The sequence below is a fragment of the Galeopterus variegatus genome, unplaced genomic scaffold (genome assembly GCF_000696425.1).
Source record: "Galeopterus variegatus unplaced genomic scaffold, G_variegatus-3.0.2 Scaffold3274, whole genome shotgun sequence".
Lineage (NCBI taxonomy): Eukaryota > Metazoa > Chordata > Mammalia > Dermoptera > Cynocephalidae > Galeopterus > Galeopterus variegatus.
The window spans coordinates 210,610-228,233 of NW_007729385.1; the positions used below are offsets into that span (position 1 = coordinate 210,610).

General features: G+C 54.2%; 1 protein-coding gene across 1 annotated transcript in view; it reads right to left on the reverse strand.

Moving 5' to 3' along the window:
* CCDC108 (coiled-coil domain containing 108) overlaps window positions 1–17,624 on the reverse strand; it is a 36,017-nt gene that overhangs the window by 13,635 nt on the left and 4,758 nt on the right. Inside the window, exons 3-18 of the mRNA XM_008584496.1 lie at window positions 15,063–15,165; window positions 14,386–14,552; window positions 14,010–14,209; window positions 13,616–13,761; window positions 12,877–13,099; window positions 12,108–12,373; window positions 10,930–11,130; window positions 9,213–9,572; window positions 7,497–7,634; window positions 5,844–6,089; window positions 5,027–5,251; window positions 3,985–4,143; window positions 3,609–3,759; window positions 3,080–3,208; window positions 1,793–2,006; window positions 1,337–1,465 (exon numbers count right to left, since the gene is read on the reverse strand). Coding sequence (XP_008582718.1) covers window positions 1,337–1,465; window positions 1,793–2,006; window positions 3,080–3,208; window positions 3,609–3,759; window positions 3,985–4,143; window positions 5,027–5,251; window positions 5,844–6,089; window positions 7,497–7,634; window positions 9,213–9,572; window positions 10,930–11,130; window positions 12,108–12,373; window positions 12,877–13,099; window positions 13,616–13,761; window positions 14,010–14,209; window positions 14,386–14,552; window positions 15,063–15,165 — 3,057 coding nt within the window. The remainder of the gene's footprint in view (window positions 1–1,336; window positions 1,466–1,792; window positions 2,007–3,079; window positions 3,209–3,608; window positions 3,760–3,984; window positions 4,144–5,026; window positions 5,252–5,843; window positions 6,090–7,496; window positions 7,635–9,212; window positions 9,573–10,929; window positions 11,131–12,107; window positions 12,374–12,876; window positions 13,100–13,615; window positions 13,762–14,009; window positions 14,210–14,385; window positions 14,553–15,062; window positions 15,166–17,624) is intronic.

Sequence of the window (17,624 nt, forward strand, 5' to 3'; positions counted from 1 at the left end):
AAGAGCCCAGTGAATGGCAGATCTGGAGCTCAAGGCAGGCCCTGAGCTGTCCCCACCAGGCCAGCAGCACTGCCAAGCTTCCCATCAGTCAGGGCTAGGAGCCCTCGGTGACTCATGCTTCCAGCCCTTCTCAGACAGGAGCTACCTAACGAGCCAGCTTCTCTGTCTTGCTCCACCACAGAGGGGAGGGGGGACAGTCAGAGAGACTGGGGTGGCCATTGCAAACCCGAGAATGCCACCCTCACCCACATGCCCTAAGACTCTTGCTGCTCCTGCCTGCGGTTCCCGAGCACAGAGCCCTTGCCTGCATGTTTTCATTCATTTGCCCCTTGCCACACTCGGGCTGAGCCCCTAGCTTTCTCTCCCGAGCCTGGCCCAGATGGGGACACTTCTTCTCACTGAGCAAAACTGGATATCATCAAAAGGAAGTTTACTAGGAAATCAAGGCATGTGGTGGAGGCAGGAGGAAGAAAAAGGAAAAGCCCTGGCATGGGAATGGGACGTTTACTGGGCACAAGTTCTGGGCCCCAGTGGGAGGAAGTCGGGCACAGGAAAGGGCAGACATAGTGAGCTCAGGTCTCCAGACCAGGCCCCATGTGATTTGAGAGGTGCACCTTCCTCTGTGGCCACCCCAATCCTCCCACCACCCCATGTGGGTCAGCCATGTCCCTTGGTGGTAGGTCCATCTGTAGCAGCAGATCCCTGGCCTTCCTCAACAGAGACCCTTGACTTGTCTCCACTCAGGCCCAGCACCCTCAACCTGGGACTCTGTCCGGTGGGTCCCAGAGCCTAGACACTGCCTGGTACACAGAAGCAACTCGAAGACTTCCTGCTGACTACCTGTTGTAGGCAGGGCCCTGGAGCTCACAAATATGGGTTTGAACCTGGCTCTGCCCATTAATAGCCAAGTGGACTTGGCTGAGTTCTTCACCTCATTGACCCTTGGCCTCTCCATCTGTGAAAGAGTCGGGGGAGGAGGATTTTCTCAGAGGGTGGCACGAGGAGGGGAGGAGCAGAGGCTTGTTGAGCACACTGCGGACATGCAGCAGGTGCCCAGTGAAAGTTTCTCACTCACTGGGTTACTAAGATGCCATGCCCAGCCTCCATCAGGCAATTCCACCACTTCTGAGCCTGTTGACTCATCTCAGCCAGTGATAGTCCTGAGTCCTGCTGGGCGACCCCAGTCCCACCCTGGCCTCCACATCCCATCCCGCTCTTCACAGACACCAAGCAGCCAGGTCTCCCACTGGCAAGAGAAGGCAGCTCTTCCGCCCTTCCAGCCCCCAGGCTCCTGACTCCCGGGCCCTCTAGTGGCCCCTCTTTGAGCCAGCCATACCAGTCTAGGGACACTACTCCGCTGTTCTTCAGGGTCAGGAGCACCACAGAGGGTTGGGCCTTGAATGGTGCTGCCCCAAAATTGAAGTCAAGCTTCAGAGGGGTGAAGATGGGAGGGATCTGCTTCGTGCTGTGTGGAGCAGAGAGAAATGGGCTCAGAGACAGGGATGGGTACATGGTGGGGCCCTCCTGGGGGTGACTGGCTTGGGCACTCCTCCCCGCCAGGTGGGAATTGGAGAATCTGGGACTCAGGGGGAGGGGGGGGCTAGCTCTTCAGACCTCAAGCCAACCCCTGCCTTCTCCAGCCCTTCCAGGGAAGGGCAAGAATTTGGGGGCCACTCCCCCAGAGATGGGAAGCAGCTTCTTGGACAGGGCCTGGTGCTGGAGGTGTGGGCAGAAAGCTCCGCAACATCCGCAGGTAGGCCTTGCCCCCACCCCTATCTCCAGCCCAGCTCACCTGTGCCTGGTGGGCACCTTGTAGGTGAGCTCCTGGGGGGTGGGGTCACGTGCCAAGTAACTGTTGAGCGTGTCCAGGGAGAAGAGGCGCCACAGGTGCTTCCGGGTGATGCCCTCAGCTCCGCCCGTGGAACTGACACCCAGGATGGAGAGTAAGGGGTACACGGCAGCCAAGGAAGCGCAGCACAGCTCCTGCTTCTCTCCAGCCTTGTTATCTGGGGAGGGGAATGAGAAAGAGAGGAGTGGGCTCGCCACCCAGCTCCCCAGGTGGCTGTGCAGGAGTCGTGATGTCTCTTGGGCTCTGGGACATTCCCAGCAACCCTTGTCTGATACTTTCTATGTGCCAGGCACTGTCCTAAGAGCTTTACGCACATCCCTGCATCTAATGTGCACCATTATTTGTTTTCTAACTAATTTGTAATAACAGTTTTATGGAGACATAATTTATATACCATAAAATTCATGCTTTTAGCACGTACAATTCAGTGACGGTTGTGTATTCAGAGTGGTGCAACCATCACCACTACCCAGTATTAGAAAACTTTCATGATCCCCAAAAGAAACCCAGTACCGATTAGCCCTCACTCCACATTCACCCCTCCCCCGGTGACCACCGGCCTACTTTCTGTCTCTGTATATTTGTCTATTCTGGACATTTCACATAAATTAAATCATTCAACATGTGACTTTTCGTAACTGGCTTATTTCATTAGCATAATGTTGGCAAGTTTCATCCATGTGGTGGCGCGCATCAGAACTCATCCTCTTTTCTGGCTTGTGTGCCGTTATTAGCCCTAGCTTATAGATGAGGAAACTGAGGCACAGGACAGCAAAACAACTTGCTAAGATTACACAGTTAATAAGTGCTGAAGCCAGGATCCAATCTCAGACTGTCTGGCTCAAGTACACACTCTTAATTGCTCTTCCGTGCTGCCCTGGACTCCTTCCAGGCTGCCACGGAGCAGGCTAGTAACAACTCCATTGAGGGAGAAGGAAGCTGAGGCCCAGGGAGACTGGGGATTTGTCCATGATCACACAGGAAGTCAGCCCAGCTCCTAACTCTTCCCATTGTCTTTCACAGCTCAGGTACACACACGTACACATGCCCACGTGGACAGATGGGGCTGGTACGCAGCCAAAGGCACACTCCAGCACGCTCCCACTCACTCTGCCAGCTCTGTTTTGACTCTCAGCACCCTCCCCACCCCAAGTCCTGCCTCCCATGGCTCTCCCGCTTTCCTCCTGCTCTTCCCTGGCACCGACTCTCCATGCCAGGTGGCCCAGGTACCTCTGTGGGAGAGGAGAGAGTAGCTGATGGTCCAGGAATACTGGGCCCGGCGCTTGGGACAGGCAGTCAGGCAGATGGTGTCCTGGGAGCAGGGTGGCATGCTCCCCTCTGTCCGATCCAGCTGGAGAGCTGCTCAGGGATGAGGCAGGTGGGGTCAGGGGCAGAGGGGACCCAGCCTCTCCTCCTGCTCCTTCTCAGATGCCCTCACCTGGGTGGTACCCCTCCTTCCAGCCTGAGACAGAGGGGACCACTCTTCTTTGTGTCACTGGCACCTGCCAAGCACTTTTCTCCATCTAGCAATGCTGGTAGCCCCATTTTACAGATGAGGCCACCAGCAGCCCCATTTTACAGATGAGGAAGCTGAGGCTCAGAGAGGACAGTCATCTGCCCAGTGCCACACAGCTATGAAGTGGAAGTACCAGGTTTTAAGCTCTGCTCTGCCTGACCCAAACCATCATGTAGTTAACCAGTCTTAACCAGTACCCTGCCCTCCCCCCTTTGGTCCCAGTCCCAGCCCTGGTCCGAGTACCAAGGGGGTCATTGTCGATGACCTCAGGGCTGCACTGCTCCAGGTACAGGCGGTAGTAGAGGGTGCAGTTACCGTCATTCAGGAGGACCAGGAACCTGGACTGCTTGCTGTTCACCAGCATGTTCCCAAAGTCCAGCTCCTTTTCCTTTGCCTGAGGGCCACAGTCAGCCAGCTTGGGGGCAGGAGGCTCTCCCAGGCCCACAGCCTGGCTCTCCCACCCCTATCCTCAGAGCATCCCCCAAGGAAGGGCAGGTCCAGGGGTGTGGGCCAGGGGAGCCAAAGGGCTCCTATCCCCTGCCCGCCCACCTGTGTCCTGCCCCCACCCCCAGCCCCTCATGCCCACCTCCTCCCACCCTGCCAGGGCTCTCCCACTCACCGAGAGGCTGCTGGTGATGCCCATGCCCACCAGCCGGAGCATATACTGGGTGGTGGTGGGGGGTTTGCCATGTGGGGGCAGGCCAGCCTCCCAGACCCACATCCGCACTTGGAAGAGGTACTTGGTCTCCTCCAAAGGGCTGAAGGTCCACATCAGCGTCTGGGGTCACAGAGACAATCCCTACATGGGGGCAGAACCCCCTTCCCCGGGCTACTGGCCATCTCACTGCAGGGTGCCAAGCTATGAAAACCCTTTCTGAATATCTGCCCTGTGCTGGGCACTTTACACATATCATATATCATGATATCTCCCTAAGCCCCTCAATCCTATATCCCCATAAGGTCAGTGGTATTATTTTCGTGCCTTATTTTCTGATGAAAAACTGGATACTCAGAGAAGTGGGGTAACTTGTCCTGGGTCACCTCCTGGTGGGGGTGGAAACTGGGGTGTGAACACAACTCCAGAGAATGTGTGGCCAACTCCAGAGAGTCTCTCATCTCCCCCGTTACTGTCCCCTGGGCTCTTACAGACACTGTGTGGCTTCCCCAACTTGTTTATTAGGCCCTAGATTAGGGACAGGGGTCTATTTTGGGTCTCAGCTGGCACTCCCCTCCGAATTGCAACTGGGACCTTTGGGAATCTCCTTCCTCAGCCCTACTGATAGCTGCTCATATGTCCCCAAATCTAGCTGCTCCAAACCACCCTCCCAACAATCTCACAGCTTTGGAGACCATGAATGGAGGATGGACACGCCCCTGGGCCCTGGCATCAGAAACTCTGGTTCCAGTGCCAGCTCTGCACCTCCTAACTTATGGTCTTAGCAGCTTTTCCCTCTCCGAGCCTCAATTCTTCTTTGTAAAATGGGGGTAATGATGGTGGTAATAAAAATACCTGCTCACAAGACTGGGGAGTGGACTGCGAATTGAGCAGGCAGGTGCACATGGGAAGCCTGGCCAGTGAAGGCAGGAGTAAGAGATGATGATGAAGGTGAAGGTGACAGGAACCCTTTCCCCAGGCCTCGGCGACAGCGCAGGGCACTCACAAGGCTCTCGCTGGGCTGGATGAGCCCCCTGGAGGGCTGGACGGCCAGCATCTTTCGGAGCTGCTGCGAGACCCTCCACTCAAACTCCAGGGGCAGACGTGAGGGGTTGCGGAAGGTGAAGGGGCTGGTGGAGGAGCAGCCCACCTGGGTGGGCTTGAAGTAGATGATCCTGCAGGTGTCCAGCCTCAGCTGCAGCGGCTCTTCCCGGCTCTGCATGCCCACCTCCTGGGGCCAGAAGAAGGGGCAGTGCCCTGGCCTTCCCCCGCAGCCCTACTCCCCTCATCGTCTCCAAGAAGCCATTGATTGGCATATTTGCCCCCTTGGGAAGGGCAGCAAAAGGCCCTCTGCCAGCCTGTAGGTGGCACCTTCTGTCAAAGGCACAGTTGATAGTGACTGACCCAGGAGATAATTCTTGCAAAGAATTCAGGGACCAAGTGAGGATGTATGGAACATTTCGTGCAGACAGACATGGGTCCACCACCCCAGATCCTATCCCTGGCCTGGCCCCAAACACCCCTCTACCACATGCAGATGTGAGTCTTCTTGCCCCAGATCCTTCCTCTGCATTCTCTGAACCCCTTCCTTGGCCCCAGACCCCATGAGGTGAATAGGTAGAGCCCTGAGGGGTAAGAGTGTTCACAGATGCAGCCAAGGGGTTCCCACCCTGCTATGCTGCTTCCTGGAAGAGGGGTGCATCCCTCCAACCGGCTACTTTCGGGGAGACTTAGAGGCCAACCCCAGAACATGCCTTTGAATAAAGAAGTTCCAGATTATGGCCCATTCCCAAAGACCCAGGGCCCCTACCCCTGCCTCCTACCTTGAGATACTGGGGGTAAAAATTGAACTGCAGGTAGAAAATGTGCTGCTTCCAGGAGTTGCCCTTGGGGTAGGTACAGATAAGGAAGATCTGGTGGGCCCCAGGGGCCACGAGGCCTGAGGTGGGCCGCAGGCTGATGTCCATGCTGCTTTTGGGGACCAGGCTGAAGGTCAGCAGCATGGAGCCCTTGTTGGCCAGGAGCAGGCTGCGGTAGGAAGGCTCGCCAGAGGACACTGCGGGAAATAGCTGGGGTGGGAGAGAAGGGGAAGAACGAGGGACCCCTGCTCACATCTCCAGCCCCGAGACACATGCTTAGGGACACATATGTGGGCGTGGGTGGATCTGTCTCCAAGGAGATCCAAGATGCCTGCATCTGTGCAGCCCAGCCAACACCTGGGAGTACTGATTGGTGGAGGCCACGGCCTGGCACCACAGAATGCTCTGTTCTCCAGAGACCTCCCGACAGGGAGATGGGTGGCCACAGGCCCCTGGGAAGCTCCGGCCTCCAAGGCCTCTCCTCAGGGTTAGAGTAGAAGTTGCTTCACTTTAGGATGCCTTTGAATCATCCTCTGGGAAACCACTTTCAGAGATCCTGGTCCAGATGCTCTGGGGTAGGCAGCCCCTTCTAGGGGATTCTTGTGGAGGTGGCTGAGGGGAACCGGTCCCAACCATCCAGTTCCCAAACACTCCTTAGGCATCTAGAGTGTGGCCAGCACTAGCTAGAGCTGAGCGGGCTACAAAACCCAAGCCCCACAGTCCGTGACCAAAGTTTCTCATCCAGCTGGGGCAACAGTACACGCATGTGAGTCAGCATGGGGGCAACATGGGCCCAGAGCCTGCGGGCCACCATGAGGCCACTAACCTCTGGGAGGAACTGGCCAAGGGAAGGAGGCCCAGGGAATCAGCAAGGGCAGCCCCATGAGTCAGGGAGGGCTTTGCAGAAGGGGGGCCCTGGGCTGAACCTCAGGGGTGGTAAAGGTCTGGGATTGCAGGGGGGAGCAGGACCGCCCCCAAGCACATTGTCCCACAGTGACACCTTTCCAGCAACAAGAAGACTAATGAAAAAAACTGACAGTGGCAATGGAAACAGCAGGAGGAGGCATCAAAGGGGAAACCAGAAGTGGAAAGTGGCCTGGCCCCAGGCTCTGTGCTTTTCAGCCCTACATTCTCCTGCTTTTCAGGTCAGACGGGGCCTCCCAGGGCCTTGGGGACTGGGAATTCTGACTCCTTGAGGAAGGGGCTGGCTCTGCCTCCCCAGCAGGGCTGGGTGTTCTCCAAGGGCAGGGGCTCTTGGTGTGGGCTGTCATACCCTGAGGGCCTAGCCCCCAGGACTTGGGGCACAGCAGGTGCTCAGTGAACAGGGCACATGCAAATGAGGGAGCGGGAGGGTGAGAGGACCAGGTGAGTATTTCAGATGCAGCAGGGAGGGGCCAGCTGTCCGACCTCCAGTCTCTCCCTGGTCCCAGTGCTGTGGTCCAAGAGCCAGTCCTGACTAACCCAGATCCCCACACTGGTGGTGGGGAGGTGGGGACAGCCAGGGAGGGCGTGGGATGTGTTTCTGAGGCCATAAGAGTAGAAGAAAGGGACCTGCAGGCCAAGGCAGAAGCCAGGGCTCTCCTGTGCCCCTCCCACTGCTGTTGGGGCCATGCTTACCTTGGGGGCATCCAGGGAATATTGGGGGATGTGGTGCTCAAGGACAGCACAATAGCTGTGGCCTCGCGCCCGCACCACCAAACACCAGGATGGGCACACGGTGCAGTCCTCCTCGATGTTGTTGTAGCTCAGCAGGACCTGCAGGGGCCAGACCCATGGAAAAGCTCAGAGGCCTGTGGCCAACCTTGTCCCATCCCTGCCCCTGTGCTGCAGGAGTCCTACACTGAGCACAGAAAGGAAGTGCTCCCCGGGAAGACAGTCCTGCTGCAAGCCAGGCCCTGGACTGAGCCCTCAGCAAACACTCTCTGCAGAGCTCATGACAGCCCTGGGAGGAGGGCGGGGGCACGGGCTGGTCCTGAAAGCGGCATTCATTCTGCAGGAATGTGCTTAGAGAAGCGTTGGCCAATAGAAATAAAACGTGAGCCACAAGTGCCAGCTGCAAATGTAACTTGAAATGGTCCAGTAGCCACATTAAAAAAGAGCATTCATTCTGCAGGAATGTGCTTAGAGAAGCGTTGGCCAATAGAAATAAAATGTGAGCCACAAGTGCCAGCTGCAAATGTAACTTGAAATGGTCCAGTAGCCACATTAAAAAAGTAAAACACGTGAAATTAATTTCAATATTATATTTTATTTAACCCAATAGATCCAAAATCTTATCACTTCAACACACCATCAATATAAAAATTATTGATTAAATATTTTACATTCTTTTCATACTAAGTCTTAGAAACCCAATGTGTATGTTACACTTAGAGCACATCTCAGTTCAGACCAGCCACATTTCCAGTGCTCACTAGCCACGTGTGGCTTGTGGCTGGTGTAAGGGACAGCACAGGTCTAGAGCCTAGAACCTAAAAATCTGATGTGTTCAGCCTCAGCAGAGCTGGCATCCACAGCCTGATTCCTACTAACTTCTGCAGTCCTGCACTGCCGAGATATTAGAATAGAGGCAGCTAAAGGCTCCACTTTGGAAAGTCTCCTCAAAAGTTCAGATATGGCCCCAAGTTTAGAGTTGAAAAGACCAGGGCTCAGAGATAGTAAGGAACTTGCCCAAAGTCACAGAGCTGGTAATTGACTCTGATCTTGATTTCATAGCTTTACTTGTCTCTGGGCCCCAGATCTCGGCCACTGGGAAAGAACAGCAGGGTGGGTAGGACTGGCTGGGGCACTGAGAGAGCAATGCATGTCCAGGACTAAGAGGCTTGGGGCCAGCTGCCACAGGGCTGGGGACAGACTATGAGCTGAGTTCCCTGACTAAGGGAAAGTTGTGTTAGAAATCCCTCCTCTGATATGCTTAATTATCCAGCACCCCTGACTCTGTCTCCCAGGCCCAGGTTCCTGCTCAAAGCTCCTTTAGAGGAACAACGACCTACTTCAAAGACTAGAAGCCAGGAGGTGCCCTAGCTAGGAGCTCCAGAAGTCTACACCCTGTGCACCAAATCCTCCCAAAGGGCTTGATCCCAACTGAGTTTTCCCTGGAGGGGAGGGGAGGCCACATATGAATGAGACATGATCCCATGAGCCAAGTTGGGAAATGAGCCTGGGAGGAGACAAACCAGTTGGGGCTGATGTCCAGCCAGTGAGAAAGTGAGAACAGCCCAGCATGGAGAGGATGGATGCTGCAGCGCCTTCTGTCACCCCCTGTGACCCCACCCTGATGCTCAGGCTCCATGCAGAGAACCCGCCTTCCCCCTCTCATCTGCATGCACGTACCTTATAGACAGCAAAGGCTTCGAGCTCCACAGCGTAGAGGCAGTTGGGGTGAGGCGGCTGGAAGTGCAGGCGCATGGCCGTGGACTTGAGTGGGGGCACATCACAGGTGTTCGGGGTCACCCAGAAGGGGCAGTCAGACCTGCGCGTCCAGACCACAGTGATCTTGCCCTTGGTGTGGTTCATCAGGCACAGGGGGATGGGGTTGGGGGCCTCAGGTCCGGGGCAGGCACCAAAGTCTACCTCAACAGGCTCTATACTGACAGGTGGGGGGAAGATGGCCATATCGCTGGTGCCGTCGAAGAAGTACTCAGTCATGGCGGGGATGTGAGGGTACTGCGGGACTGACACGTCCTCCAGGCCCTGCATGGGGAAAGACAGGTGGACGGGGCCCCTGCCACTCCTCCTGCTGCTACCCCTCCTCTGTACACTCCTTTCTGGAAAAGGCTGCAAGAGCTCCACACTGGCGATCCCCAACCACAGGGCTCTGGGGCCACAAGGCTGCCCAAGAATTGCTAGAGAAGAGGTCATGAGCACAGGGAGGGTGGCCTGCCTCTGGAAGGCCCATTGTACCTCAGGGGGAATCATGAGGGCCCCGTTCTTATCCTGCTCCAGCTTCTTCTCTTTCAGCATGGCCCCCAGGATGTCAGGGGGGTAGAGCGTCAGGCCCCGAGCCAGGTGTGTGCGGTACCAAGTGAGATGATGAGGCTTCAGGATGACTGGCTTGGTGCTGTCCGAGTGGCAGGTCCCAACCAGGTCCAGGAACAATGGGTCCTGCAACATTTGACCATGTGTGATGGGGCATAGGAGGGGTGGTGGGGTGCTGGGGGCTGAACCAAGGACAAGCTGGGCAGACAGAATGGCAGAGAGAGCGGGCAGAAGCTACAGGGTGGCAGGTGGCACGAGTATATCAACAGCTGCCTGGCTCTGCTGGGGAAACAGCGGTAGTCCAGGGATGGTCAGGATTACAGCAGCCCAGCCCGTGGGATGCTCAGCCATTGGCCACCCTCTCCCTTCCGCCCATGGCTCCTGGGCTTCTGCTGCCCCCCCTATTGTCAGCCAGGAGGACTGCCAGACCAGNAGTTGGGGTGAGGCGGCTGGAAGTGCAGGCGCATGGCCGTGGACTTGAGTGGGGGCACATCGCAGGTGTTCGGGGTCACCCAGAAGGGGCAGTCAGACCTGCGTGTCCAGACCACAGTGATCTTGCCCTTGGTGTGGTTCATCAGGCACAGGGGGATGGGGTTGGGGGCCTACAGGTGTTCGGGGTCACCCAGAAGGGGCAGTCAGACCTGCGCGTCCAGACCACAGTGATCTTGCCCTTGGTGTGGTTCATCAGGCACAGGGGGATGGGGTTGGGGGCCTCAGGTCCGGGGCAGGCACCAAAGTCTACCTCAACAGGCTCTATACTGACAGGTGGGGGGAAGATGGCCATATCGCTGGTGCCGTCGAAGAAGTACTCAGTCATGGCGGGGATGTGAGGGTACTGCGGGACTGACACGTCCTCCAGGCCCTGCATGGGGAAAGACAGGTGGACGGGGCCCCTGCCACTCCTCCTGCTGCTACCCCTCCTCTGTACACTCCTTTCTGGAAAAGGCTGCAAGAGCTCCACACTGGCGATCCCCAACCACAGGGCTCTGGGGCCACAAGGCTGCCCAAGAATTGCTAGAGAAGGGGTCATGAGCACTGGGAGGGTGGCCTGCCTCTGGAAGACCCATTGTACCTCAGGGGGAATCATGAGGGCCCCGTTCTTATCCTGCTCCAGCTTCTTCTCTTTCAGCATGGCCCCCAGGATGTCAGGGGGGTAGAGCGTCAGGCCCCGAGCCAGGTGTGTGCGGTACCAAGTGAGATGATGAGGCTTCAGGATGACTGGCTTGGTGCTGTCCGAGTGGCAGGTCCCAACCAGGTCCAGGAACAATGGGTCCTGCAACATTTGACCATGTGTGATGGGGCATAGGAGGGGTGGTGGGGTGCTGGGGGCTGAACCAAGGACAAGCTGGGCAGACAGAATGGCAGAGAGAGCGGGCAGAAGCTACAGGGTGGCAGGTGGCACGAGTATATCAACAGCTGCCTGGCTCTGCTGGGGAAACAGCGGTAGTCCAGGGATGGTCAGGATTACAGCAGCCCAGCCCGTGGGATGCTCAGCCATTGGCCACCCTCTCCCTTCCGCCCATGGCTCCTGGGCTTCTGCTGCCCACCCTATTGTCAGCCAGGAGGACTGCCAGACCAGAATGCAGCCCCTCATCCCTCAGGGAAGGAGAAAATGGTACAGCCTCCTCCAGCCCTTCTCTATTCTTCTGTTCTTTCCTTCCACTCCTGAGGCCTCCCCTAGCCCATACTGCACCTTCAAGAGAATTATAAAGAGTCATCCATTCCTCCAGGTGGACAGATACAGCCCAGAGCTGGGCACCAGCTTGAGGAGGGATCGTAGGCCAGATTTCAGTCCCCACTTGCCATCTTGGCCAGGCACCCACTGGTCAGGACTCAATGTGTATGACCTTGCCCAAGGGTCAAACCAGTGTTGGAATGTGGTTTCAGATTCTAACTTCAAAGCTCTCTGCCCTGCACAAGCTATGTGGAGTGATGTCCAAACTGCCCTCTCCCTAGCCCATTAGCAACAGGAGCAGTAAAGTCCCTGGCCTGGCAGCAGTCGGGGCAGGACTGGCACACCCATCTGGCTCAAAGTGAGCCCTCTTGTGCTCTTGGCCATGCTCTGGCACCAAAAGCCAGAGCTGGGGACCTGGAGGAGGAGACGACCCAGGCAAACAGCCCCAGAAGTTCCAGAATGCAGAGGAGTGCCCACCAAGCCTTGTCTCCATCACTGGGTCTCAGACTGGCCTTTGGATCAGCCCCAGGGAGCCCCTCTTCCCCTCAGCCTCACCCCCCCACACTGCCACTCACCTGGTGGTGGATGAGACAGGCCACCCTCCGAAAGCAGATGATGGGGTGAGTGGGCTGGAAAGCACAGTGCAGGGTCATGCGGGCCTTGCCCACCAGGGTCCCGAAGGCAGGTCTGATGCTGAAGACGCTCTCCTGGCAGTCGATGGCAAACTGGAAGTGGGCCGTGCAGTCTGACTGGTTCTCAATCCACAGGGGCTGCTCTGAATGTTCCGTGAGTTTGACCCAGTTGAAGTTGATGCAGTAGCGCTGCAGAGACACAGCAGGACCTGGGCATAGGAGATGGGGTCCCTGTCAGTGGGCCTTGCTACCTAGGTAGGGGTGGGGTAACGGCATCCCCAAGGATGTCTGAGAAGAGGTCCCACTGATGGGAGGTGGTTCCACTTGGAGACAGGCTGGAAAGGCCCAGAGCCCAGCAGCATGAGCAGAATTCCAGCATCACTAGGTGTGATGGCGGGACAGGGATCTCCAACTCCCCAAGGATGTCTGAGAAGAGGTCCCGCTGATGGGAGGTGGTTCCACTTGGAGACAGGCTGGAAAGGCCCAGGGCCCAGCAGCATGAGCAGAATTCCAGCATCACTAGGTGTGATGGCGGGACAGGGATCTCCAAGTGTCCACAAATGATTCCCCACTGGGCCACCAGGGGGCAGCAGACACCCAGGCTGAGGGGCAGGGAGGCCTGGCTCTTGAGAGCAGGCAAGGAGCTCTTTAGAATCCCAAGGGTAGGCTGTTCCTGCCCTGCAGGAGTCCAGTGTCCTGGGGCCACCAGTACCTCGACAGAAACCAACGACTTTGAGCAGGGTTTGGGAGGCACAGCCAGAAGTCATGATGGAGAAGTAGTCCATAGTCCTGACGTCCAAAGTCTCAGGGTGGAAGAACACTGACACACATTTCTTCTCTCCTGGGGCCACGATGCCATGGGCCGTGGGGCATGAGAAAGCCTGGTCTTTGGCCAGCACGTCTGGGGCCACTTCGATCCTGAAGGGGGCGTTCACCTGTGGGGCCAGGTGGAGAGATGCGGGGTCAGGTCACAGGGTGGGGTAGTCTGTGCATTGCACTGAGGTGCCCAGACAAGGGGGTGAGGGAAGCTGGCATCCAGCCTGTGCCCCACTGGTCAGCTGTGGGTATGGATCAAGGCTACCTCCACCAGGAGAAAGGGGCCAGGCCCTATGCCCTGCACTGCAGCTGTCCAGAGGGGAGCACCGTTTTCCTCTCCCAAAGGTACCATCACAGCTAGCTGTGGTCCTCAGGTCAAAACAGTCTTAGTGCTGCTCTCCAGGTTGCTCTGGGGGGTCAGTGGATATCCCAGCCCAGGCCACAACTGAGAGGAGAGAAGGACACCTATTTGACAGCTGTTGATATGTGTGTTTATCAACAGATATGGGTTACGTGAGGCTTGGGGCCAAATGTGTGGAAAGAAAGGGGGGCATTCTGGAAAGGGGATGGATTTTAGGAGCATTGAACCCCAGGGTTCCTGAGTCCTGTCTCCCCCCGCCCTCCCCTATACATACCAACGATGGGTTATACAGCTTGATCTGCCTCTCAGCAGTGCAGCCCACAGCAACAGAGCCAAAGTGCAACACTTTCTGGAAGCCCTCGGCATCCTGGTCCTCTGGTCGCTTATGCTTTATGCTTATCAGCAGCTGAGCACATTTGGCTGGGGCAGAGATGGCAGAGTCTTGGGGGCAGCCTCTGGGTCCCAGCTCAACAGCCCCCCTCCAAGAAGGCAGGTGTCCCAGGGAAAAATTAGGCTGCAACATCATGGAAGGTAAAGGGCAATGCCTGTGGGGCTGCGGGGAGGGCAGGAGACTGGTGGAGGCCCTGTGGGGGCCAGGCCAGGGGTGGGGAGGGGAGGGAAGGGCACGCAGCAGGTGGGCTCTGGGGACAGGCGAGAGGTGGGCTCACCCACAGCCTGCAGCTGGATGCTGCTCTTCTGCCTGCTGCCCTCCCCGTACCAGCATGTGGCCTGCACTTCGTGGATGACAGCAATAAGGGGATGAAAGGTCACCTTGATCCGACAGGCCAGGCCTGGCTCCAGTAGCCCCATAGTGGGAAGTATCTGGAATGGGCTGGGGAACTCCCAGGTGAAGAAGGTAGGCAGGTCCCTGAGGGGGACAAGGGGGGACAAGTCAGGGCCCCTGGGCTCCCTGTGACCATTGCTCCTGCTTTAGAAAGGCAGAGGCTCTGGGCAGCCTGCTTATGCCCCCACCAGGATATGCGGGTCTCTCCTGCACCCAGGCTCCTCTTCCCAGTTCTTGCTCTCCCCACCTCTGAACCTCACCCCACATTGTCCAGGCAGAACCAGGCCTCGGCCGTGTCCCCCACCGCACAGATGGGAAGCTGCAGGGATGGTGGGCAGATCAGCTTGTGGCATGGCAGGGTGGCCCTCAGGTCCACACAGAACACCCCCTCTGCTTTTTCAAACCACAGCTGGTCCGTGTACTCCTTCTGCAGTGTGGGGAACAGAGGCAGAGACAGTCGCCGACCAGTGGTACCTCGGTGCTACTCAGGGACTACACATCCCACCCCGCCCTCAGCCATCCCTCCAACATAACCACCGAGGGTGGGCTGGCCAAGACCACTGCCTCAGACTCTGAGGTGAGGGTCTGCTACCTGCACCCCTACACTATCTTGATTTCAGAGAGGAGGGCCTCTTTCATGGGGAACAAGGTACATGGAGGAAATTTTGAGGGAACAGGAGGGGCCAGAGACTCTAGAACTTTCTGATGGCTAATACAGTATCACAGCCTTTACCCGCACGTATCCACGGGGGATACCCCTCTGTCTAATAAGATCCGGGTCTGAGCCCTTTCTGAGGGCTTCCCCAGCTGGAGTTTTGCTCTAGTTGGCAGGATGTGTGCGTCGTGGGGGGAGCTGCTGGCTGCTCTGCCTACTTCCTGTTCTGGGCTCACCGTTCCCATGTCCCTCCCATGTCCCACTGGCTGTGACAGACCTTACCTCCTCCAGAGGCCGGAAGACAATGGGGAGCACGAGGGTTATGCCTGGGCTCAGGAAGATGGGCTGAGGGATGACCGTGGAGAAGAACTTGGTCTTGGGAGGCCTGAAGGAGAGAACAGGGGAGGAGCACTTTGGATCAGAGCTCGGAAGCACCAGGAGAGACAGAAAGATTAGAGAAGACTCTAGAGGTGAGGGGCCTTGAGTCCCCAGGAGGGAAACATGGCACCAGTCACGAGAGGACGCGTCTCCGTCTTCTTCCTCCTCTTCTCGCAGACCTTCACTCTGAATGGAAAGGGAACAGCACTTGTACCGCTGACGAGCATGATGGCCCATGGGGACAGGGAGGGGGAAGGGCTGCCCTGATTGAATCCCTGACCACTTAGCTGGGGAAACCGAGGCTGAGAAGGGAGCTGCCAAGGGTGCCTTCCTGAGCACAGACCTCGGCAGAGCTGTAGATTCCCAGGGTGGGTCAAAACCATAGATGCTGTAGACTTTAAACATATGAATAAGGACAATATTATCAACAACTCTATACTGATACATGTTTAATTTTAAATGAAATAAACACACTCCTGGGAAAAGAGAACTTTCTAAAACTGACTCAAGAATTATACAATACATTTTATGGCCACCCTACCTAGAATCATCAAGGAAATGGAATAGAGTCAAACATCTTCCCACTAGAAAATACCAGGCCAGACGGCTTCACGGCAAGCCCTACCGAGTGTGCAAGGAGAAATAATTCCAGTCTTACACTCTTCCAGATAATATAAAGTAAGGAAACACTCCTCAACATACTCTAGTAAACCATCGTAACGTTCTTACCAAAACCTGACAGAAGTAGGAGAAGAAAAGAAAATTACAGGCCACTCTCACTTAGAAACAAAATATTAGCAAAAAGAATTTAGCAACGTATAGGAAATTATGCTCAATCATGACCAGTTGGGTTTATTCCAGGAATATATGGTTGGTATAACATAGAAAATAAGTAGATATAACCCAGCAAATTAATAAATTAAGGGAGGAGAATAATCAAAAGATCATTTTGATGAAGAAAAAATTTAAACTTCAACATATGTTTAATGAGAAAAACTCACAGCAAAGCAGGAGTCGGAGAGAACTTCCTTAACCTGATAAAGTCTACCAAAAAAAATAAATAAATAAATTAATTTTCCTACAGGAAATGTCAGCTTAATGATGAAGAATTGGAATCTTTCACTTTGAGATCATGAGCAAACTCTGTTCAATACTTTTCTATTCAACAGTGAAGAAAGACAAAAGAAGAAAAGGTTTAAGGACGGAAGGAAAGAAAGAAATGCCATTTTCCATACAAAATATGAATGTGTACATGGAAAAAAATTAACAAATAAATTATTAGAATTAGTAAGAAGATTTACCAAGGTCGCTGGATATAATACCAAGTTTTAAAAATGGCATTAAAAAAACTAGCAACAAACAGAAAATGAAAACAACTTTAAGATATATCATACATACCATCATCAAAAATATCAGATACTTACAAATAAATCGACCTAAAGATGTACCAGATGTCTGTGGAGAACACTTTACATGTTATTGAGAGACATGAAAGAAGACATAAAAGTAAATATAGAGATATACTATGTTCGTGGATTGACAGATTCAATATTGTAATGCTGTTAATTCTCCCCAAATTGATTTATAGATTCAATTAAATCCCCATCAAAATCTCAAAAAGTATTTTATGGGTATGTGTGATAAGCTCATTTGAAGATTTATTTGAAAGTTCAAAGGGCCAAGAATAACCAAGACAATCTTGAAGAAGAATAAAGTTGGAGTACTTACACTACCAGATATCAAGATTTACTGTAAGCTCTAATAATTAATTCCGGCTGCTACTGGCCCAGGGATACACAAGAAGAGAACAAATCAGAGAGTCCAGAAATGAGCCTGTACACATAGAGACATTTGATACATGTCAGTGGTATGGGAGATCATCAGAGAACGTACGAACTTTTCAATAAATGGTGTTGAGACAATCGGACATTTGATCGAGGAAAAATATGTCATCAAATTCCTACTTCAAACCATTCACAAGAATCAATTCCATATAGATAAAAGACAGATATGAAAGGCAAAACTGTAAAGTCTTTAGAAGATGCTATAGGAGAATATCTTTATGACCTAGGAGTAGTGAAAGGATTTCTTAAGCAAAATAGAAAAAAACCACCAACCATAAAATAAAAAAGACTGATAAATTTGATTCCTTTGAAATTAAGAAATTCTATCCTTCAAAAAGCACAATAAAGAGAGGAAAAGACAAATAACAAGGCAAGAGAAGATATTTACAACCCATAGCTGACAAAGGATTAGTATCCAGGACAGGAACTTATATACAAAAAAGAAAAAGAAAAGACAATATAGAAAAATGGGCAGAGACTTGAATATGAATTTCACAAATAAAGAGAAGCAAATGATCGATAACCTATGAAAACACACTCAACCTCAGCAATAATCAGGGAAAGGCAAATTAAAAACACAAGTTACCATTTTTGGCAAAAATTTTAACTCCTGACAATAGCA